We start from the raw sequence: 23,853 nt of genomic DNA on the forward strand, positions 1-23,853 counted from the left end.
ATTATCGTTTTCGTCCTTGCCATCATCACCCAAACAATTGTAGGGGAGAAAAAAACTACCTTCCTAAGTTTTTTAGTGATGGTGGGCCTGTGAATTAGACAAGAGACAGATTAACAGGAGAAAAGGCAAACACATGTATAAATTATAAATTTTACACGCACAGGGGCATCACAGAAGAAAAGGAACATCCAAAGCAGCAGTGAGATTTGAGAACTTACATAGCATCTTACTAGGAGAAAGGGAGGGGACGAAGGCCACTTACAATGACGCAGATGATTTCTAGGAAAGATAAATGGGCCCTTAGGAGGCCAGAGGGGAGATGCGATCGTTGCTGAAGTCTGTCCGGGTGTAGTGCAAACCCCTCACCTGTAATGAGTCAATCTTCCCTGTTGATGAAACTCCCAGGGCGGGGGTTTATGACAATCGAGGATTTTTGGAGGACCTGTTTTTAAGCAGATAATGAGGTGCAGAAAAAAGCCTTCACCTGTATTTGCCGATCCTCAAATGTCTGCGTTCTGCCACATCAGCGTATTCTGTGTTCCTACATAACCATCCCTTTACCTTTTTCCAAATTTGAAACAAATTCTTTTTTTCATACCACAAATATAACAAAACTTAAATTTACTCAAGCAATGACACTGAAAACATTTGAAACCAAATACCTGACTTGCTGGAATGTTAACTTTCCCAGTGCTTAACACATCACTGGTCATTCCTTCCTGACAAAATACTTGAGTCATCCTTGAGACTCTGTGGCTCCCCCTGAGCTGGGGTAAGCAACTGGTTTTGGTTCCACTCTTAGCTGCCGGGGAGCAGGACCTAGCTGCCAACAGAAACCGTGTTACCCCTCACACGCTCCCTCTAGCTGTGAGCCCTACAGAAGCAACACAGACCAAACCCCTCCCCCGTGGGCGGGCCGACCCAGTAACGCTGCAAAGGGCTGTAATTCCCATGGTGGAATATGTGCAGCTAGTATTAGAACTCTCACACGTTATCAGCAATGCCATGTCAAGGTTTCTTTATGAGAATGTTCATTGCAGACTTGTTTAATAGAGACACTGGAAGTAACCAAAGAAGAGGTGGGAGACCATCGGGCACGATGACCCAGCGAAGCCCTTTGCATCCACCGGTTGCAGGCCCTCTCGGCCAGGCCCCACTTGGCCCAGGAGGCCCCTGTTCACGCGAGGGCCCTCCGGGCGGCCGCGCCAGCTCACCCACGGGAGCCGACACTTCTTGTGAGGACTCCGCTGGCCCAGAACCGGCCCCACCTCACCTGCCCCAGCCCTTTGCCTATAGCTACTGTAGTTCTTTCAGACGACCTCCTTCTCCCCGCCCCCCTCAGTGACACACGAAGGCGCTTGCAAAACTCTGGGACGAGGGAGAAGCTGTCTCTTCTACCCAGCCGTGCCGCTGGCAGTTTAGACTGCACGTGCCCCTGCGGCCTCTTGGCTCAGGAAAACCTATTTAACGAAGACTTCAGTCATGCAAGTCAAAGATTCTCCGTTTGGCGGAGGAGCTCTCTCACCGTGGTTTGGACTCGTTCCACGGGTGATTGGTGAAGGTGAGCACTGTTGTCCCATGAGCCCGTTGGTCATTGGTAAGTATTCTCTGGAGAAATGTCTAGTCAAGTATTTTGCCCACTTTCAAATTGGGTCATTTTGTTATTTTTGGTTTTTGTTTTGTTCTCAAGTCGTAGGAGTGCCTTATATATATGGGAAATGAACTGCTTGTCAGATATGCGATTTGCCATACGGTTCACTTAAAATTTTATCAAGAGGGTAAATCTCACGTTAAGTGTTCTTCTCATACACACACACACACACACACACACACCCCGAAAGGACACCAGGAAACTTGTGAAGAGGAGGGGCATGTTTTTCCCCTCAACCGCGGTGATGGTATCAAGAACGTCCAAACTCATCAGATGGAGCACCTTAATTAGCTCTGCTTGTGCGTACCAATCGCCCCTCAGTAAAGCAGGGGAAGGGGCTTTGAAAGCCTGCTTACTGGTGCAGAAAGACACGCATGCACAGTGCTCTCCTTTTTGGGGTTCTTTAGGCCAATGGGTGCATGTGCGTTCACAGAGCAAAGACTGTAAATAGTCATCAAAATGCACACGGGCATTGTTTCAGGGTAGTAGGACTCTGGGTTACTTAATGTTTTTTATGTTTTCTTACTTGTACTTTTTCAGATTTTCAATGCCAAGCACCTAACAATTGAATAAGGAGGAAAACACGTGTGATGCAATGTCTGCCTGTGGAAGCACAGAGGGGGTGATTGGCCCCTATCAGAGCAAACGGAAAGTGCCGTGCGTCCTTTCTACATAAAGTCCAGATACGTGAGGCCCAAACTAGTCGGTAGGCAGGAGACCAAGCAGGGGGAACAGACGTTAAGAGCAAGCGAGTAGAGATTATTACCAGGAGCCTGTCCAGGGTGGAAATGACCTGCGTGGAGGCATTGCCTTTGAAGGACTGTCTGTCCTTCCCCACAGCACCAAGACTCCAGAGGGAGCTGCCCTACTGTGCACAGCCCTACTGTGTTCCCTCAGTCGTCACAGCCACGGTCGCTGTAGAACGCTTGCCTTCACAAAAAGCTCTCATTGGCTGCTATTGCATTCCCAAGTGTGTGGGGTCCGGATAGTTCGTGGATCAGCCTCCCGCAGCAGAAACCTGTGGTGTTGCCCACACCTCTATCATTTAGTGACCGGGACCTAACAGGGACCTACTGAACCGAGCACTTGGGGATTGATGAGTTTATTCGTGATTAATAAATGGTTTATTGCTGTGGTTCTCAAACGTTAGCAGGCAACAGCAAGGAGCCCCAGAGTTTCCGGTTCCGCAGGTGTGAGCTGGGACCTGGAAATTGCATTTCTAACAAGGTGACAGGTGCCGTGTGCTGCTGGTCTGGCCCCAGGCTTAGGGAATCCCTGGTCTACTTCTAGTCTGGCGTCAGGCTGCTCACCAGGCCACAGCAGTGGCATCAGCTGCGAGCTTGTGAGAAAAGGCAGAACATCGACCTGGTTTGTCAGCGTTGGGACCTGCTCTAACAGGATCCTCAAGTGATTGGTGTGGACCTGGAGTCTGGGCGGGGCTCTGGGACGGAGGTTCTGCCAAGCGAATCGGATGAAGCAGACACTCGCCACGGGGTGTGTACCAGTCCCGTTCCAATCGTAATTTTTCTCAAGCTTATGATTGAAACAGAAAGTTTAGCATGAACCACAAGGCACTTGGACCTCTGAGCTCTGACGATGAGTAGGAGTAAATTTAATTTCATCAGCTGTCGAATCCTCATTTGAAAAATATTTTAAAAATTGGAATAGCTGAACGTGGAGCTACTGAATTCAGCGAGGCAGTTTTGTGTGAGAAGAAAACTGCAGGGAGCCAGGCACCTGTCTGCACTTCGCCAGGAGGCAGGCAGCATGAGTAAGCTGTTTCACTCCCTGCTCAGCCGTGGCTGGGAGTCAGCAGCCGGCGAATCGCCTGCCTTATCACTGCAGCCAGCCTGTGCTGTGGCTGTGCCTGGCGGCGCAGGGGAGGAAGTGGAGGCCAGATGGTGCAGATGGGTCTGTCCAGCCCTGGCTCCTTCCCCTCGCTGCATTAGCCTCGGAACAACAGGAAGGACGCTTGCTCCGTGGCCCACCTCTAGCAACATCAAGACCACACTCCTTTCTTTCTTCACAGTCTTGTCTTTTGAAGTGTCAGACTTCTGAGGAAGGGCCTTACAAATGACTTGATTTTTATGACTAGAGGAACACACTGAGATTTTCTTCCTTTTGGCTTTTCTTTTTCTTACAATGGGCTTTCTTCTTGTGTATTTGGAAGAGGACAAAATATTGGGAGTCTTGACATCAGATTTCTGAGGAATAGGAAAGCCCCTGCCCCGTCCAATCCTGCAATCCTGGGATTTCCTGGAAAGCCAAGTGCCCCGGAGTGTTAGATTTACTCTCTCGTGCTTCAGTGTCCTGTTTTCCCACTCTGTGCATGCACACACACACCGAAGCGTGCCTTCCTCCTCCCCTTCCCTCCCCTTCCGAACCGTTTCCTCCTTCTCTAATGCGCGTCCCCCGAGCTGGTGGTTGGCGGGAGCACAAGCCAGTGGTCAGATGCCACATCCGGCCCCACGTTGTGCTTTTCGTCGCTTTGGTCAAGCCCACCCAAAGTGCAGTGCACCTCAGGAACTGAGAGGCCGAGCCACACTGCAGGATGGGAAACTGTCTCCTGAGAGAACTGCGGTGAGTCCTGACTCTGGGCCCTTCCCTTCTCCAGAGAAAGAGAACGGGGAGGAGGAGGCTGGGCGTGCACACTTGGAAGGGTGGGGCATTTGTGCTTAAGAAGGCTGAGCCTTGACAGCATCCTCTAAGAGCACACAGCGGCCCCCACCCCATCACTCCTTCCCTCGCCTTGCTTTGGAACCAGGGTGGGTCACCAGTTCACTTGACTCTTGACCCTTTCTGCACCTGTCTTGACTCATCAAGGTTATCTTCCCATTCACCAGCTTCAAGGGCGGCCCCTTGAATAAACAGGTTCTTGAAATTATGGATGCAAAATCATGCACTCAAATGCTTTTGATTTCAGTAGTGACGTTCATTGGTGGCTTTCACCTCTCTACTTTTCAAATGCTTTTGAAGTTGTAGAACAGATATGGATAAGAGGCAGTTTTTTTTACGTCTTTCTTAAAGAATTGTCTCCAGGGCACCCCACTCCCCATTCACTCCCTCTAACCCTCCCAGTCTTGGTATGTTGTTATCTAAGAAGACTTTTTAAATTTACCTATAATTGACATATACCACTGTATAAGTCTAAGGTGTATACAGTGTATTGATTTGGTACATTTGCTTCGCGGGCTGGCGCTCAACCCACTGAGCCACACCAGCCAGGGCTGATTTGGTACATTTATATATTGTAATATGATTACCTTCATAGCATTAACAAATACCTCTATCACATCACATCACTTATCTTTTTTTTTGTGGCGGAATCAATTAAGATCCATTCTCTCAGCAGCTTTGAAGTTTCTGTTGCAGTACTGTGGTCTGTAATCGCGGCGTTGTATGTTAGATCTCCCAAACTTATTTTTTTAATCCTCACCTGAGGGTGTATTTATTGATTTCAGAGAGAGACAGGGAAACATCAATGGGAGAGAGAAACATCAATCAGTTGCCTCCCAAATACACCCTGACCAGGGATTGAACCTGCAACCTAGGTATGTGCCCTGACCAGGGATCGAACCTTCTGGAGTACAGGACCACACTCCAACCAACTGAGCCGCCCTGCCAGGGCTGGACCTGTTATCCTTTAGCTGGGACTTTGTACCTTTAACGACATCTCCCTGTCTTCCCCACGCCCAGTGCCTGGTAAACACCATTCTCTCTCTGCTCTACAAGGATGTGTTCAGATTCCACGTATAAGTGAGATGATACAGTGCTTGTCTCTCTCTGTGACTTTCCTCCCCTGCATAACTCCCTCATGGTCCATCCGAGTTGTCACAGATGGCAGGATTTCCTTCTTTCTAGTGGCTGAGTGACATCCCACCACATAGACAGTGATCGAGGAGACAGAGAGAGGGGTGGGTCGCATCTCCCTTATCCATCTGTTGGCAGACACTCAGCTTGTTCCCACACCCCGGCCGTCGTGACTAATGCTGTAACGAACACAGGAGTACAGGTATCTCTTTGAGAGCCTGTTGTTGTTTTTTCAGTTTTTGGATACTTACCCAGAAGTGGAACTGCTGGATCATATGATAGTTCTGGTTTTCCACAGTGGCTGCACCAGTTCATATTCCCGCCAAGTGCACAAGTGTTCCCTTTTCTCTACGTCTTTGCCAACACTTGATATTTCTGGTCTTTTTTTCCCCCGTATTCTTGTTGATAGCCTCCCTAACAGGGGTGAGGTGGTATCTCACTGTGGTTTGATTGCATTTCCCCGAGGAGGAGTGACGCTGAGCACCTGTCCCTGGGCCTGTGGGCCGCTGGGCAAGTCTCTAACTTGGCGGGGCCTGCCGCACCCCACTGCTAACACGTTCTGTCTGGCGTCACGATCGCAACCGTGTGTCTTTTAGATCATGATTCTTTGCTCACGAGGACAATACCTTCAGGCTCTGCACCCCCCTGAAATCCTGGCCCGCACTCAGCGGAAAGCAGGCCCTGCTCGGGTGGCTCCTGACTCCTAGAAGCAGCAGGTGGGATCCTCAGTCCAGGGCAGTGGAGGGTCCTGCGGTCAACCTGGGCCACCGTGAGTTAAAGGAGCTTGCTGTTCCGAGCGTTCTTCCTCTCCGTGCTGGTTTTTACGTTTTTCCACTTACGTCTTGCACCAGGGTCTGACAGGCTGAAAGGTCTCTGGGACCAGCCGCTAAGTTCCGTTACTGTGTAAACTTTACGGTGGCAGGAGATGCTGATTGAATCCAGCCCCGTTGTAACGGAAGAGAGGCGGCAGAACTGGAGCTTGCTCTGCTCTTCCCGCCACTGCTCTCTGCATAGGGTCCTACCCGCACTTTCTGGAGAAGCCTGCTTGCTGCGTTTCAGTCTTACTTTAAAACCCAGGCACATGGGAGAAGAAAGCGGAGGACGTTTCCTCAGGAGGTCCCACAGGTGCTTCCACGAATCAGGCCGCCACAGTCCCGGGCTTTTCTGAGCCCCGCACTCCCACACACTTCACGTAGCCGATCCAGCAGCGTGCAAGGCACTGCCAGGGCTGAGCAAAGTGATGGACTTGCATTGGCAGTGGTGTCGGGTGATTATCTAAGGGTCAGGAAGAAGCGCACAGGGTTACCTTCTCACTGCTCACGGCTCATAACTATTGCATGAACCGGTTGCTACTATTATCCTCATTTATTATGAGGTTGGAAAAATGCAACATTAAGTATAAAAATGGGTCTCCTAGTTGAATACATCCATTAATTGGTGATAAAGCTCTTTTATTCCCAGTATGTAAAATATGGGCACTTAGTGCATCAGTAAACGTGGGAAGACAGGTTGGCAGCATTGCTTGGCGATCATACAGCCAGGGAAAGGGAACGCGTAGTTTCTGATGGGTCTCCAAGCTGGATAAAGCTTGTGTCTGGTCCCGGTGCTGCTTTTCCTGTAATCCTGAACAAGCTCCTTGGCCTTCCTGATGCAACGTCTTCACATCCACAGTGCAGATAGGAGGGCTGCCACACCCGGGGGTTAATCGTGAAGATAAGAACAAAAATGCAGGAACACAGACGATTAATCAGTGATGGCAACTATTTAACTAGTTAGAGGCTCTGAAGTTGATCTAGTTCCATGAACTCTAAAGCTTTTGGTTCATGAGGAATCTCATTCAAAGCACTTCAGACACCATGAGAACGAGACAGAAGAAACCCACTGCATGAGTGTGTTCCAGCAGGGGAGGGGATAGACACTTACAGAAACCCGGCGAGGTGGCAGGAGTGAGTGCTACAGATGAACTAGAGCAGAGGGAGGGAGAGACCAGACCTCTGAGCGGAGACCTGGGGCACTGAGCATGAGCAGGTTAGGCAAACACCTGTGGGATCAGCTTCCGCGAAGGGCCCGAGGAGCATCTGAGCAGGTGTGTTGTGGGATGTGGGGGGGGGCAGGGGACGGGGACAGGAGGTGCATGACATGAACTGGGTCACTACATGGCCACTCCACATCCACAGCTGACTGTCCTATTTTTCTTTCTAGTTTTTTTGAGATTTATTGGGTATGCCAAAATTGCACATATTTAATGGGAGCATTATTTTGAGTTTGGACATACGTCCATTCCTGGGAAACCGTCAGTGCGGCCAAGACACTACCTATGCCCATCACATTCCAAAGGTTTCTCATGTTCTCTTCTGGGTTTCATTTGTGTTTTATGTTAAGAACACTTAACATGAGACCTATCCTCTCGCCATATTTTGAAGTGCGTGGTACCATACTGGTAACTACAGGTACTAAGGGGTCCAGCAGATTCCCAGAACCTGTGCATGCAGCATAGCTGAAATTTCACATCTGTCGAGCAACAACTTCGCACTTTCCTCTTCTCTAGCCCCTGGCAGCCACCCCTGTCCTCTCTGCTTCGGCGATGTTGCCCACCTTCAGCTCCGCATACAAGCGAGATCAAGCAGTAATCGTCCATCTGTGACTGGCAGGTTTCACTGGGCATAGCGACTTCAAGCTTCAACCACGTGTGGCGTGTGTCAGGATTTCCTCCCTTTTTAGGGCTTCATAATAATTTGTTGTATCTAAGCCACATTTCCTTTATTCATCACCGGGGAATACAGGATTGTTTCCACACACCAGTTGCTGTGAGTCCAGCGAACACGGGGTGCAAGCCTCTCTTTGAGATCCTGGTGTTGGTATTGTACATGGAAAAGCAGTGGGTTTTGTACTTCGACTTTGCATCCTGCAACTTTACTGTATTTACAGGGTTTTTTGGTGGAATCTTTGGGGTTTTCTATGCATAGAATCATGTCATCTGCAAAAAGTGGCACTCTTACTCCTTCCTTCCCAATTTGGATGCCTTTTATTTCTTTCACTTGCCTGATTGCTCTGGCTAGGACTTACAGGGCTAGGTTGAGTAAGAGCGGTGGGAGGGGGCCTCCTCGTCTTGTTCCTGATCTCAGAGGGAAAGATTTCAGTGTTTCACCATTGAGCCCGATATTGGCTGAGGGTTTGTCATATATGGCCTTTATTACGTTGAGGTACTTGCCTTCTGTACCCATTTTATTGAGTGTTTTAATCAGAATGTTTAATGAATGTTGCGTCTTAGCAAATGCTTTTTCTGCACCTGTTGATCATGTCCCAGGATTCTGACCCTTTGTTTTGTTACTATGGTGTATTATACAGATTGATTTGCATATGTTGAACCATCTTTGTGCCCCTGAAATGAACCTACTAGATCCCAATGTATTGTTTTTTTAATGCATTGTTGGATTTGATTTGCTACTATTTTGGTTATGAGTTTTGCATCTGTTGTCTTCATCGGAGATATTGGTTTGTAGTGTTACCCTTGCCAGGTTTTGATATCAGTGTTATGTTCGCCTCATAAAATGTGTTAGGAAGGATTGCCTCTTCTTCAATTTTTTTTGGGAAGAATTTGAGAATGCTAGGTATCAAATCTTCTTTGATACCCATCGTGGACTTTTGTTTTTAGGGAGGTTTTTAATGGTTGTTTCCATTTCTTCACCATTGATCAGTCTATTTAGATTTTCCAGTTCTTCATGATTCGGTGTAGGAAGGTTATGTATCTCAAGAACTTATCCATGTGTTCTAGGTATTGAATTGGGTGGCATATAGTCTTCCATAGTTACTCCAGTATGATCCTTTCTATCTCTGTGGTGTCTGGTAACTTCTCTCTCATTTCTGATTTTGTTTATATGAGTCTTTTCTCTTTTTTCCTTAGTGAGTCTAGCCAGGAGGTTGTCAATTTTATTAATCTTTTCAAAGAACCAGCTCTTTGTTGTATTAATTTTTTGTGCAGTCTCTTTATTCTATATTTCATTCAGTTCTACTCTAATTTTTATTATTTTCTTTCTTCTGCTGACTTTGATTTGCTTTTGTTCTTTTTCTAGATCTTTAAGCTGTACTGTTAGGTTGTTTACTTGGGATTTCTCTTGTGTCTTGAGATGGGCTTGTAATGATGTAAACTTCCCTCTCACTACTGCTTTCGCTGCATCCCAGAAGTTTGCCATGTTGTGTTATTATTCTCATTTGTCTTTATATATCTTTTGATCTCACCTTTCATTTCTTCTTCGACCCAGTCAATTTTTAGTAGTATGTTGTTTAACCTCCACATATTTGTAGAGTTTTTTTAACTTCCTATTTCAGTTGATTTCTAATTGCAAAGCATCGGGGTCAGAGAATATACTTGATATACAGCCTCCAGCAGGAGTAACACCTGCTTAAGTGTGGATGGTAGGGTAATAATATGGGTGAAATAATTTATAGATTTCATTTGAACATTCACCTAAAATGTCATATGGAGTGCCTAAATGTGATATTGTTATATTACATAATTACATGCTTATCATCTTGTAATAACATATTTTGTAATAAAAAGGGGGCGTTATCTGTGCCAGACCCTGTATTTCAATCTTCTTGAATTTGTTGAGGTTAGTTTTGTGACCCAACATACAGGGTCGACCTTTTAGGATGTTCCATGTGCCCTGGAGAAGAATGTATAATCTGAGCTTCCGTGACGAAAGGCCCTGTGTATGTCAATCATGTCCATTCGGTCTAATGTGTCTTTTAAGCCTGCCATTTCTTTATTGATCCTCTGTTTGGATGACCTCCGTAGGCCACCCATGGAGTATTAAGGTCCCCAACTATGACTGGGTTTGGTCAGTTTCTCCCTTTAGTTCTGCGAGTAGTCGCTTTATATATTTTGGTGCTCCCCGATTAGGTGCATGTATATTAAGAAATTGTTTTCTTTTTGGTGCAGTGTCTCCTTTGTCATTGGAAAATGTCCATCTTTGTCTTTTGTTACCTTTGTGTGGTCACCCCTGCTTTACTGTGGATGTTATTGGCTTGGAGAATCATTTTCCACCCTTTCACTTCGGGTGTGACTATGTCTTCACAGCTTAGATGTGTCTCCAGAAGGCAGCAGATGGGTGGGCTTTGTTTTTTGATGCCATCTGCTACTCTATGCCTCTTCATTGGTGAATTAAGCCCATTTACATTTAGGGTCATTATTGATGAGGATTTCCTATAGCTACTTTATCTTTTGTTTTCTGGTAGCTCTGTGCATTCATTGGTTCTTTCCCTTTGTTTTTCTGTCTGCTGATTTTGTTTGATGGTATTCTATGCTTCTTTCCTCTGTTTCCTCCTTTTTAAAGCTACGTGTCTCAGGTCTGTGTGTATGTGCGTGGTTACCATTAGGTTTATGCAAAAAAGTTTTATATATACAGTAGTCCTTTTTCTTTTGAAGGCATCTGATCTCCATCCTCCTTTTCAAATTCAGAACTTTACCCCCTCTTTTTTATGTTTCTGTTGTTACAAATCATCCCTGTTTATGCCATAAGTTTGTTGGTGATCTTACTCATAGTATTGTGACTATTTGTTCTTTGTTTCAGGTAGAATAACCTCCCTGAATGTTTCCTGCTGTGGAGGTCTTCTAGTGATAAATTCCCTCAGCTTCTGTATGTCTGGAAAAGTCTTTATTTCTCCTTCATATTTAAAGGATAACTTAGCGGGATATATTATTCTTGGCTGGTAATTTCTCTCTTTCAGAAGTTTGAATATTTGGTTCCACTCTTTTCTGGCTTGTTGAATTTCTGCTGAGAAGTCTGATAATATCCAAATGGGATTTCCTTTATAACTTGCTTTCTTCTTTTCCCCAGCTGCCTTGCAAATTCTTTCTTTGTCATTAATTTTTGACAGTTTTAAAACAATGTGCCTTGAAGAAAACCTCTTTGGATTGAGGTAATAGGTGTTCTGTTTGCTTCTTGGATTCAAGGATCTCGCAGCTCATTCCATAGGTTTAGAAAGTTCTCATCCACTATTTGTTTGAATGGGCTTTCCGTTCCTTTCTCCCTCTCTTCTTCTTCTGGAATGCCTATTGTTCTCATATTGCTCTTTCTGATGGAGTCAGATTGTTCTCATAGAGCTCTTTCATTTCTTTTGATGCTCAAGTCTCTCTCTTCTTTTCTCTGAGTCATTTCTAGATTTCTGTCTCCGATATCACTATCCGTCTCCTCCATCTGGTCAGCTGTAATTTCCTATGCTCACTAGTTCATTCTTGATCTCTTTCATTGGGTCCTTCATCTTCAGAATTCCTGTTTGGTTCTTTTCTAAAGTTTAAATCTCTTTGGTAAAGTACTTGTTTTGTTCATTGATTTGTTTTCTGAGCACATTAAATTGTCTGTCTGTATTTTCTTGATCTTGTTGAGTATTCTCAGAACTACAACCTTGAATTCTCTATTATTAATATTGTACATTTTCATGTCTTTAAGTGTTTTCTGGAAATTTTTTATTTTCTCTCTGAGCTGCCACTTGACCTTGGTTATGATGGTATTTGATGGATTCCTTCTCTGTGTAGGCTTTTATGTATTAGTGGCACTTCTCCAGTGGAATATGAAAAGGTCTTTCTCTTATTTCCCAGTAGGTGGTGCTGAATCACAAGTTTATTTGTTTTAGACTTTTAAAAATTTATTTATTTTTAGAGAAGGGAGGGAGAAAGAGATGGAGAGAAATATCAGTGTGTGGTTGCCTCTTGTGTACCCCCAAGTGAGGACCTGGCCTGCAACCCAGGCATGTGCCCTGACTGCGTATTGAACGGGTGACCCTTTTGTTTGCAGGCCAGCACTCAATCCATTGAGCCTCATGAACCAGGGCACAAGTTTGGTTTTTTCTTAAGTATATTTTACTGATTATGCTATTGCAGTTGTCCCATGTTTTCCTCTCCTCTTTATTCCCCTCTGTCCTGCACCCGTCCTCCCACCAGCATTCCCGCCCCTCCACCCCCACTTAGCTCATGTCCATGGGTCGTACATATAAGTTCTTTGGCTTCTCCATTTCCCATACTATTCTTATCCTCCCCCTGTCTATTTTGTACCTACCAGTTATGCTTCTAATTCCCTGTACCTTTTCCCCCATTCCCCCCCTCCCTCTCTCCACTGATAGCCCTCCATGTGATCTCCATTTCTGTGATTCTCTTCCTATTCTAGTTGTTTGCTTAGTTTGCTTTTGTTTTTGTTATTTTTTAGGTTAAATTGTTGATAGTTGTGTTTGTTTTCATTTTACTGTTCATATTTTTTATCTTCTTTTTTTTCTTAGATAAATCCCTTTAACATTTCATAGAATAAGGGCTTGGTGATGATGAACTCCTTTAACTTGACCTTATCTGGGAAGCACTTTATCTGCCCTTCCATTCTAAATGATAACTTTGCTGGATAGAGTCATCTTGGATGTAGGTCATTGCCTTCCATGACTTTGAATACTTTTTTCCAGCCCCTTCTTGCCTGCAAGGTTTCTTTTGAGAAATCAGCTGATAGCCTTATGGGAACTTCTTTGCATATATGTTTATTATCTGCACTCACTTTGTCCATTGCCACCCCTAACCCCCACCAGAATCCTGCCACAGACCCCCGAGCACATGCCTTACACCCCCTGGACGGAGTGCCCTGGGATGGCTCTATTTCTCTTCCACGAGGCTCACCTTCCACTCTCCCTTTCTGGAGGACTCGGAATCCTCACCTGTCTCTGCACTTGCAATGTCCACATGTCCTAATTTTGCCATACTTTAAAATGTAAATTAGTATCTCTTTGCTACTTTAATTATTATTTCTCTGGTTGCTGTTGATTTTGTGTATCCATATGCTTATTACACTTTAAAGCTTCTTTTAAACGTTTACTATTTGAATCCTTTGCTCATTTTTTTTCTATTTGGTTTCTTGTATTCCTGTTGATTAGCAAGCAAAACACCCTTTGACTATTGCAGGTAATGCAGACTTTATTCAGGACCATCACAATAGGTACAGGGGCATCAAAATGAGACGTTCACAGTGTGGAAGAGAGATGGGGTTCAACGTCAGATACAGCATGGGCAGAAAGGAATTTGTAGCCAGGGAGCAGGGGGTGGTCATTGGATGGAAATTCACTAGTAGGAAACACTGGGGTATGGGAGACTTTGGCAAAACTGACTTAATAGGATTCATGCTGAAGACAGGCCGGGGTGATTGGACATCACCTGGAGGTGTGAGAGGATGGGGAACCTGGTCAGATATCAAAGTTGATCAGGTATCAAGGGTGGGGGCTTTGGTTAAACTGTCTCTTTAGAGAAACCCGGTCTTCCTCCTGTGTTTTCCCTTTGTTCTCACACTACTTCCACACCCACAACACTTCTGACACCAGGTATTCTCCCCCAAGCAAGTCTCTGGAAGAGCAGCTGGGTGTCCTACAATTTAACGCAATTCTGATTATCTACCTAGAAAAGCATCAGACCTCCCAGGTTAAACTCGCAGCCCCTTAAGACTTTTTCCACCTCACCTTAGATGCCAATCACAAGTCCAGATTGTCACCTGTGCTTCTGACCACATGGCTATAGGTCCGAGGCTCCCACAACCTCCTCCTTGGGTTTGACTAATTTGCTAGAGAAGCTCACAGACTCAGGGAAACACTTATGTTTATTGGTTATTACAGGATATGAGAAAGGATAGAGATGGACCACCCCAGACAAAGAGATGAATAGGGCAAGACCTGGGAGCATCCTGAATTCAGGAGCTTCTGTCCCCATAGAATTGGAGTGTGTCACCTCCTGGTCCTTGGATGTGTTCACCAATTTGGAAGCTCCCTGAACCCCATACTGTCATTACAGCTTTGTTTTTCTTCCAGGAGCCCACCCAGAGTCACCTAATTAGAGTAAAAGTTGCTCCCAGTATTCTTGTCACTCGGAAACTTACAAAGGTTTCAGGAGCCCTTAGAAACTGGGGTCAAAGACCAAATATCAGGACAAGAGATGCCCCCAGAGCTCTTATCACTGGGGACTTGGAAAGATTTTAGGAGCTCTGTATCAGAAATGAGGATAAAGACCCAATATTCAAATATATATTTCTTATTATAAATCAAATCACCACATTCCTTTAGCAGGTTTCTTGATAAAACTGGATGTTTAGAACAAAGTGCACATACGGGCCTAGGAGAAGGTGTAGAAGCCCGACTAAAGATTGGCCAAGGAAATAACCTTAGTCAGCCATTGCAAATAGCCATTCTTCCCACATATCTACTGCTTCATTTTTTATTGACCAGAAAACCTGAATGTTGGTGTATTCAAATTTGCCGAGTTTTTGCTTCATGACTAGCACTTTGGGGTATTTATTTATATATTAAGCTTTTTCTATTTTAATCTATGAGAAATATTGAGGAACATATCAATAGAGCATTTGTTTCATATAATGGAAGTGTGGCTTCTTATGCTTTCCATCTGAGTTCTGGGTAAAAACCCCAAGTTACTTTATTTGCTATGAGAGATAAGTATAAAGTAATATTAAACATCTATATGAAATCAATCCTTTCTTCAGCCCAATCTCTGTGGAAGTACAAACAGTGAAGATTCATGCTGTTGTGTGAAAATGGTGACTCCTAACAATGTAGACTCAGAAATAGACTTTAATTCACAAATATATATATGTATACACACACACACACACACACACACACTCTGTGTATGACAACTGTATGAAAATAGCCTCAAAAATAAAGACAGCACTTAAGACACGAAACAACCCATCTTCCCTGGTCTGACATCCTATTACAGGGAAAATTAGTCTCTGATGCTTCATAAACACTTTTGAAGTTTGGGGTGGCCTTAGTCTCTATGGATCCCCTGAAGCCTCCAGCATTTCAGGCTGACCATTCGGCTCGGGAGGAGCTGTGATCTATAATCCACTTTGCTTCTTTATGTCCTGCTTTCTCTAGATCTGGGAGTTTTCTGACCAGAGCTTGGTGGTTCGCTCTGTCGCTGGCCAGAAGCCCTCCCCCTCAGTGCCTGGGAAGGGGCACAACTGATTTCTTGAGATGCCTCCCAAGGGCTTTTAAAACGGTGTTGCCAGTTGGTACCTGTACCCCACTTTTTGGTGTATGTCCCATGAATATATAGATTAGCTTCTTCTTGACTCTTACCAGGCACATCCAAGAGTGCTAAAACTTTATAACCAGCACCGCCAGCCACCATAATGTAGTCTGGTTTCCAAAAGTCTGGAGAGGAAACGGCTGGACCATCTCCGAGTAGAAGCCAGACAAAACGATCCCTGGGCTCTGCTCACTGGAGGAAGTGCGGGCTGTCACACTTGACCCAGCACCTACCTTTGCCCAAGCCCTACACTCAGAAGACGGCTTATGCATTGCTCCTGGGACAGGCTCACCATGTATACAGCCACAGACTCCACAGCGGTGACTCCTTCTGAAGACCCCCGTATGTTCCTGTGCAGCATCGAGTGGGTCGGTCCGGACAGCAACACTTTCCGCTGCCACCTGTCTAGGGGCAGCTATTTCCTTCAGGACGGCCTGGGAAATTTTGTGGTCCCGTAAGATAACCCCCTGAGGTTCCTCCATATTTGTCTGCACGTTACAGAAGCTGGTCTTGAGCAGTAGAACATCTTGCGGTTGGATAGCATGTCTTCTTTGGCCATCTTGTCATGGGCTGTGTCGTATGTCTTCCCCTTGGACTTCTCCTGGAGGACCTTGTTGTTAGGGACGCGCCTCTCACTCCGCTGCCACCGAGGCCAGCATCTGGCGCAGGGTCAGGGGGTGCCACCGCAGACTGCGCGCTGGGGACTCGCTGCCCAGGATGAAGTGGCTGAAGCGGCAGGCCAGGAAGCCCGAGCAGAGGTGGTAGAGCACCCCGAGTCCCAGCAGGCAGAACGGGGCGACAGGCAGAGGCCCACGTGGTCCACGGTGCGGGAGGCCCGGCGCTCCCAGCAGTGGCCTCCGAGGCCGCCCGGCGCTGCTGCCGCTGCGCTCCCGGGCCCGTGGACCTCGATGCTGCGCCCCGTCGTCCCTTCCCGGGAAGGGCCGAGCGCCCAGCGCCCGCTCACCTGCACCGAACCGCGTGCCCAGCTCTCCCGGGCAGCACGGCCCAGCTCCGCAGCCCACCAGTGGGTTTTGTGTCCACGTTAGCCAATCACAGGGAGGTGAAAAGTGGTTTTCTTTTTTAAATACCTAAATTTCCTTTGACTGATTTCTACAATAAAGTAAAATTTTCACATAATGAAATGAGCGAATTTTAAGTGTAACACTTGCTGAGTGTTACAAATGTACACCCGCGTAACCAGCACGCCAACCGATTGTGATGTTTAACTTTTTCATCATCTCAGAAAATTCCCTTCTGCCTCTTCTGTCACCTCCAAACTCTGTTCCGATTTCTGTACCTTTCTTCGCCTTTTTATAAATGGGCCCCAGGTGCTTTCTTGTGTCTGTCTTCTTCAGTCACCATTAATGCCCGGAGAGGCGGCTCCCACGCCGTGCGCCCCACCACCACCGCTTGTTTCCAACGCCTTGAGTCCCCGGGTTCTGCTGAGCGCGGATTACAGGAGCAGCGTTACACGTTCTCCTACTCACGCCTTCCGAGCTGCTTCCAGTCGGGGGCGCTCATGAGTACAGCTGCTAAAACAGTCCTGGGTGAATGTCCTTTGTGGATGTGTGTTTTCTTTGCCCTTAGTTAGTTTCCTGGGAGTGGAATTGCTGGTGTATTCTTCCAGGTCTTAATGAAGAAGTTTTCCCCACTCTTATGTGACACAAAAATTATTATTCTGAGTTTCCTTCAACTGACTTTCTCCTTAGATCTTTAATCCTTATTAGTACACAGCATAATATAGGGGTTTTGCTTTTTTCCCCTCCCCTTCAAGAAGCCAGATTTTGCCATTTCATCGGTTAGAAGATCCATCCTTTTCCTGTTGAGTGGCAGTTCCTTTATTATATATCAAGTTTCTACTTACAGATGGATCTGTTTCTTTGTACTCAGTGTTTATATTGGCCAGTTTCTTGTATTCCTTTACTAGTGGCATTCTGTTTCGGTTATTGTGACTGCAATGTGACTTCGCATCCAATGCGAGGACGTCACAGAGGTTTGGCACAGGGAATATAACCCACGGCAGGTTTTCCCCCCCTCCAGTCTGAGGGTTCCAAAATAAAGAACTGGGCTTTTGGAAAACCATTGGAGTGGCTGAAGTAGTGGGCTTGAGGCTGGGACTCTCATAAAGTCACCCTCAGCCTGCAGAACTGACCCAGGGGAGCTGCTGCACCCAGGAGGCCCCCGGAGTGAGTCCACATTCAGGAGTGCCCCACACCCCCCAGTGCTGTCTGAGAGGATGGAAGTGGACAGTAGAACACTGATGCAGAGGAGCCTTTGTGTCTGTCGCTGGGCCTGCTTGTGCAGCAAGGGCCACACAGGACCTCCCGACGCCCTGGGCAGCAACTGACTGGCGGGCTGAGTCCTGGCAGTGAGCGAATCTGGGGCAGGTGGGACTAGACGCACACGGACACTGCATATTAACAGTGACAGCATGCGTCCTCTTGTCCTTTCTTTCAGAACTGATTGACCTCTTCCAGGGCTTTATCTGCCCATTCTTTCTTATGCTAAATTTGTTGGTTTTATCAAAAGAGCCAGCTTGAATTTTGATTGGGATACGCTGACTATCTAGATTAATTTGAGAGCAAAATGCTACATGGATGCAAATACACTATTCTAGTTAAAACAGTTGTTTTTAGTGGACTTAGTCAGATATTTTAATAGATTTTAGTGGAATTCTAATGTTTGTTTTTCTTGCATTCTTTGTTAGATACCATTCACAACAGTAAAGTTACAAAGTCCATTATTTTCCTAGCCTGCTCTTGCTGAAACGCTACTGAATTCTTTTTTTTAACCCTCACCTGAGGATATGCTTATTGATTTTAGAGAGAAAGGGGGAGAGAGAGAGAAAGAGAGAAACATGGGTGTTGGTTGCCTCCCCTACATGCCTCAACCAGGGATGCAACCTGAAACCTCGGTAGGTGCCCTCAGTGGGGAACCGAACCTGCAACCTTTTGGTGTGCAGGACAATGCTCCAACCAAGACCTTTGGCCAGGGCGAAACGCTACTCAGTTCTGTAAGATTATTTTTTATCTACCAACCTTGCTGACTTTCTCAGTTTTTTAAGTGGTTTGTTAAGTTGACTGGTTTTTCTAAAACTTAATATATAACTATATGTTTATATCTAGTTATATATTAAATATTTTCTCTCCTTTTTGTTTCTTACAACTCATACTTTCATCTCATTTTATACCATTATTATGTTGGAAATATCTGTATCTTTGGGTGTTCTTGTCTTATAACTGATCTTAGATTTTTTTCTAAATCATTTTCATTAAATCTGTTGTATGTTTTTGGTATATTGACTAGTCTTAAAATCAGTTGTATGTTTTTTATCGTTAGCGGGGTAGGTATTATCAAATGCAGTTTTCGGAAACTATCGAGATAACCTTGTAATTTTACACTTAGATTTCTCATATGGTAAATTATATTAATAGATTTTGTGTTGATGACCTATCCTGGAATTTCTGGGATAAAACCCACTTAATTGTAGGATATATTATTTTTATTGCAAATTTTAGGTTGAGCTAACTCATGTTTTATTGACAACTATAGTACTTTCATGGGTCACTTGGGCCTATATTTTTGTCTCTTATTCATTTAATCTTGGAGTGAAGAATACCCTAATCTCCTTCTTTCCTACTTCTGGGACATCTTGTTAAGACAAGCTACATTTGTCGCAGAAAGTTTGGCAAAATTTTATTATGGAACACCGTGTGGGCTAAAATTTTTGAGGTGCATAAGGTACTCAAGTAGCAATTTATGAATTTTATCTTTTCGCACATATCCATTTTAAGTCATTTATTATATATAATTGTTCATGGTATGTTTTAGCTCTGTAGTACTCATTCTGAAGTGTGTTTGTGTTACTCTTCACCCCTTCTCTTTTTACTGAACTGATCTTGCCACACATTTGCCGCCTTGCTGATATCACTACTTTCTGATATTTGGTTCTCTATCACATTTATCTCTGCCCATAACCTTTCTTGTTTCCTCTTTCTTTTTCATTTTCTTCATAATTTTTCTTTATATCCTTCGAAGAGTCTTGTAAAGCTTTTGCTATTATTTTATTATGTTTTAAGACAGCTACTTTATACCTATAACTTATTCTTTAAAATGAGGATTACTTATTATATTACCTAATATCCAGACAGACATTTTTAGTTATTATTTCATTGTTGATGTTTAATTTTATTGCTTGATGGAGAACTAGTGTGCACATTGTAGATATTTTGAATATTTATATAGATTTCTTTTTTGAACTTATAGTGCCATAAGCTAATGTCAAACATCTGGAAAGGTACAAAAAGAAAAAAAACACAACATTATGGAAAAAATCACCCACTATCTCAATACTTCGGCCAAGATACATTTCTATGCTTAATGTAATATCCAGTTTTTTAATAATAGAGTATTACTTGATTTATTGATTCAGTCACCAGATCTTTGTGTAGCCCTATGGCCTGACGGTATCTGAATTCCCGTTATTAAACTTTTTTTTACTTCATGTATGGCAGAATTTCGTATCCATTTATGGTCACTGATATTAATGTCATGAAATTCCAATCCAGGTCTTGCTAATGTTATGGGTTTTATGCCCCTGTTTTTAACTTTAAAATACTAGCACTGTTTAGAGGGTAAGGTGGTGAATCATTAATAACCCCAAGGAGAATTATTTTAGCAGCTCCTTTCTTCATTGACCAGTTCGGGAAAATGAAATCATGAGGAAACCGGACTCTAGGGAAACAGAAAAATACAAGAAGATCGGGGACAGTGAAATTAACTTTGCTAGATGTACAATCCATACTATTAAGTGATTATTACATTCAAATTTGCATACTTGGGAACATTATCCAGATCTCTGTCGATGGTCTCATCCTATATAAGAAAAAAAGCTGCTTACTCTGAAAATCTGACTTACGTTGTATTTAATAAGTTCTGTTATGTGTGTAGTGGCCCCCATGTCAATATTTAACAATGTCTCTGTACTTTTTAACATCAACACTGAGGAAATGCCGTCTCTGAATACTGACGGTAAGCGAGAGTGGGGCTCATAGCCTACGCTGTTTCCATGCAGCCTAACACAGAAGCAGGAGGGGATGGGAGAGCAGAAGGAAAAGAGCCGAGAAAGCCGTGTGGGCTAACCGGTGCAGTGGGGAGCTAACTACTGTGTAAGTATGCAAGCACTCGTTGCTCTGGCTGCCACCTCATCGTTCAGTGCTTGCCTGAGACTCCCAAGGATGATGAGACTCGATGGGACAAAACCAAGAGTAACATGCACCACGGAAACCCCCCTGAACACACGTGAGGATCACAGCGCCTTGCGTTGACATGGATGGCCCCGAGAGCCACGGTGAACAGCCCCAGCACTCCACAGGACGGATGCGAGGGGGCTGCTGACCCCACCTGGGCTTGCTGCAGAAGCCACACCTTCCTGCCCTTAGGTTGCTCGTCCCTTTCTACTTTCTTAGCCTCTCCCACCTCTTCTGGAGACTCGGGAAGTTTGCACGCCTGATCACGATAAACTGCAAGTCTGGAACCTTTCTGATTATTAAATGCAAGACTGAGAGAATCAAAAGTCAGACTGCAGGCTTTTCATCCCAGTGTGAGTCGGGCCCCTGTGGTTAATATCTTCCTTTTTTAAAATTAAGTAATATATTTATTTTTATTGTTGACACTATTACAGATGTCCCCCATCCCTCCCACCTCTGCTTACCCTCTTCCACCCAACCCCCTCCCACTTGGCCTTCACCACAGTATCGTCTGTGTCCACGGGCCATGCGCATATGCATATATGTTCTTCGGCTAATCTCTTCCAGTCCCCCTGCCACCTCCCCTCTGACAGCTCTCGGTCTGTTCCATGTGTCCATGCCTCTGGTTTTATTTGGTTCATCAATGTATTTCGTAAATTAGATTCCACATATGAGTGAGACCCTATGGTATTTCTGAGTTGCATTTTATATCTGTGATTGCCTGTCAAATCTGAAGGAGAGATAAGTTTAAGGGAAAAACTGGCAGCCTCTTTTGTAATGACAAGGAAAACTAGGAATTGCTATTGCAATGGCCACATTTACAAACCATTCTTTATGCTTACCCAGAATAACATTTGGAGAATGTAAGTGTCGTCGTGGCTTTCCCGGAGGCCCTTCTTGGATGGTTCTGTATTACAGCCAGAATCAAATCCTTCAGCAGGGACTACAATCCCACAGGGACAAGCCCTGGGTCCTCCACAGTCTCAGTCCCTGCCCTCCATCCCCGCACATCACCTTCCAGGCACTCCACTCTCATTTCCCGTTCTTCAGGCCACTGAGCGCCCCCATACCCGCCCCCCCCCCCAGGGCCCTGGAACATGCTGCTGTCTCCTGCACACAGATTTCATTGTCTGTGCTTGTGCTGGGTAGCATCTCCTCCCAGAGATACGGCTCTCACGCTCGCCTCTCACACTCGCCGGAGTGCACCCTATGAGGACTTCCCTCCACACCCCGAGGACTTCTGCACTGCCCCCGTGACACCTGCCATGCCTTTGTCTCAGCTTTTTGACCTCCATTTGTCAGTTGACTTTCCTCTGTCCCTCTCTCTGTGGACCACATGCTCGGCAAGGCACTAACCACTCCTTGGCTTGCTAGTGTCTATCTGAGGACGGACCCTGACACGCCACTGAATGGAAAAAAGAATAAAAAAGTCGTGGAAAAACAACAGATAACCGGACACTGATATCTCGCCTGGCTTAGACGGACAGACACACCCTGCCTCGTGGTTGGTCACCGGTTTTCATATCTCAGCATTCAGCCTCCTTCCTAATCGTCTCATCTCCACGTCTGGTTTCGGTCGCTGAGACGTGCTTCCCTCTTCTGCAGTCTGCAAGGGTCGCCAGTGTGTGTTGGTGATGGGGAAGGGTATGGGGGGGGGGAATCAGCCATTTCCGAAGTGCTGCAGCTACGCTTGCTCTGCACAAAGGAAAAGGCAGAGACAGCGGGTGGCGGAGGCTGTGCTGCGACCCCCTGCAATCCCCTGTACAGTGTGTGGCTGGAGAGGAGACAGCCAGCACCCACGCATCAGCTCTTTCCGGAGTCGGCCCATTTAAACGAGGCTCTCGCGGCCCCTGGTCTGGAAGTGGGGGCTGCAAGAGCTCTTACTCAGTGTCAACAGTTTCAAATACAAGCAAGTCTCTATTGCCCGCAGCCGGTGACTAAATGAAGAAACGTCACATGTGCTCAAGGTGTCCCCATGCCAGCAAATATTATGAGAGGGACTCGCCATGTTTTCACCAGTCTGCTTGGAGAGGAAGGTCTCAGCCACCGCATCTCCCACCCAACTTCAGTCCACTGTGCACCTCACTTACACGGGCTGGAAACCGTGCGGTTTTGTTTGGGGCTCATTTGACAGGGTGGTGCTCTTTGAATAAAGTCACATTATCTGCATCTTCCTCAGTCAATTTTGGTTATCTTATTTTTACTAGAAAATCGTTTGTTTTAATTCATGACTTCCAACATATTTACAAACATGATAATATGAGCTCTTTCAAGTTATTTAACTTTTTAAAATTTAGGTTTGTAGAGGTATAATACAGTTTCCCCTTTTTCGAGAAATCACTGGATACGTTTAGAAGAACAACGCAGTCAGGGAACCGGCATGTTAGTGGGGACACATTTTCCCTGCCTCTCCCCTCCCCCACGGCCCCTCACCACTGCTGATCTGATTTCCGGTTTGCTTTTTTCCCTAGGATGTCACGGTATTGTTGCTTTATCTTTATTGGATTCTTATTTTTTGCTTCCCTTAGTTTTTGAAATTGTTGCTCTTCTAATCGTTTTGAATTCAAGACTTAATCTTTATGTTTTTAGCTTTTTTTCTTTTTAGTAACTGGGCCATGTAAAAACACAACTTTTCCTTGATCTGCACCCAACATTTTGTTACTACCCTATATTTTGTTACTTTGCTTTTTATTTCTTCTTAGATCTGAGATGTTTTTAACTTCCAGTATTGTTTTATGGTTTTAGTATTAACTTCTAATTTTACTGCCTTATTATCAATATCTGTGTTATTTATGCTTTGTGGACTTTATCACGGTTCTTTGCCATATATTATGTATCAATTTTGAGACAAGTTGCTTATATCTTTTAAATTTGGGTTCTTCATATGGATAATAGTCTCAAAATTTAAATGTCCTACAACCTTAGGCCTCACCCAGAAACCGCCTATTAGCGAGATGGGGGGGAGGGTTCTGGAGCTCTGCTTCTGCCCAGCGCCCCGCCTGCACCGCACAGGGTTTCACAGGGTTACAGTAACAACAACAAAACAATCCAAGGTGGAGTCTTATGAGTCCACA

At 45.1% G+C, this 23,853-nt stretch overlaps 2 protein-coding genes and 1 pseudogene across 2 annotated transcripts in view; 2 read left to right on the forward strand and 1 right to left on the reverse strand.

Moving 5' to 3' along the window:
* Positions 1 to 3,931: 3,931 nt before the first annotated feature.
* GCSAML (germinal center associated signaling and motility like) overlaps positions 3,932 to 23,853 on the forward strand; it is a 40,939-nt gene continuing 21,017 nt past the window's right edge. Inside the window, exon 1 of the mRNA XM_024577847.4 lies at positions 3,932 to 4,231. Within this exon, the coding sequence (XP_024433615.1) occupies positions 4,203 to 4,231 (29 nt within the window). The 5' untranslated portion in view covers positions 3,932 to 4,202. The remainder of the gene's footprint in view (positions 4,232 to 23,853) is intronic.
* LOC112320334 (olfactory receptor 2G3) overlaps positions 4,205 to 23,853 on the forward strand; it is a 52,278-nt gene continuing 32,629 nt past the window's right edge. The window contains exon 1 of the mRNA XM_045185712.2: positions 4,205 to 4,231. The gene's annotated coding sequence lies outside the window, so the exon portion shown is untranslated. The remainder of the gene's footprint in view (positions 4,232 to 23,853) is intronic.
* On the reverse strand, positions 15,302 to 17,051 carry LOC139440328 (Golgi-resident adenosine 3',5'-bisphosphate 3'-phosphatase pseudogene; annotated as a pseudogene).

This window comes from Desmodus rotundus, chromosome 10 (assembly GCF_022682495.2).
Source record: "Desmodus rotundus isolate HL8 chromosome 10, HLdesRot8A.1, whole genome shotgun sequence".
NCBI lineage: Eukaryota > Metazoa > Chordata > Mammalia > Chiroptera > Phyllostomidae > Desmodus > Desmodus rotundus.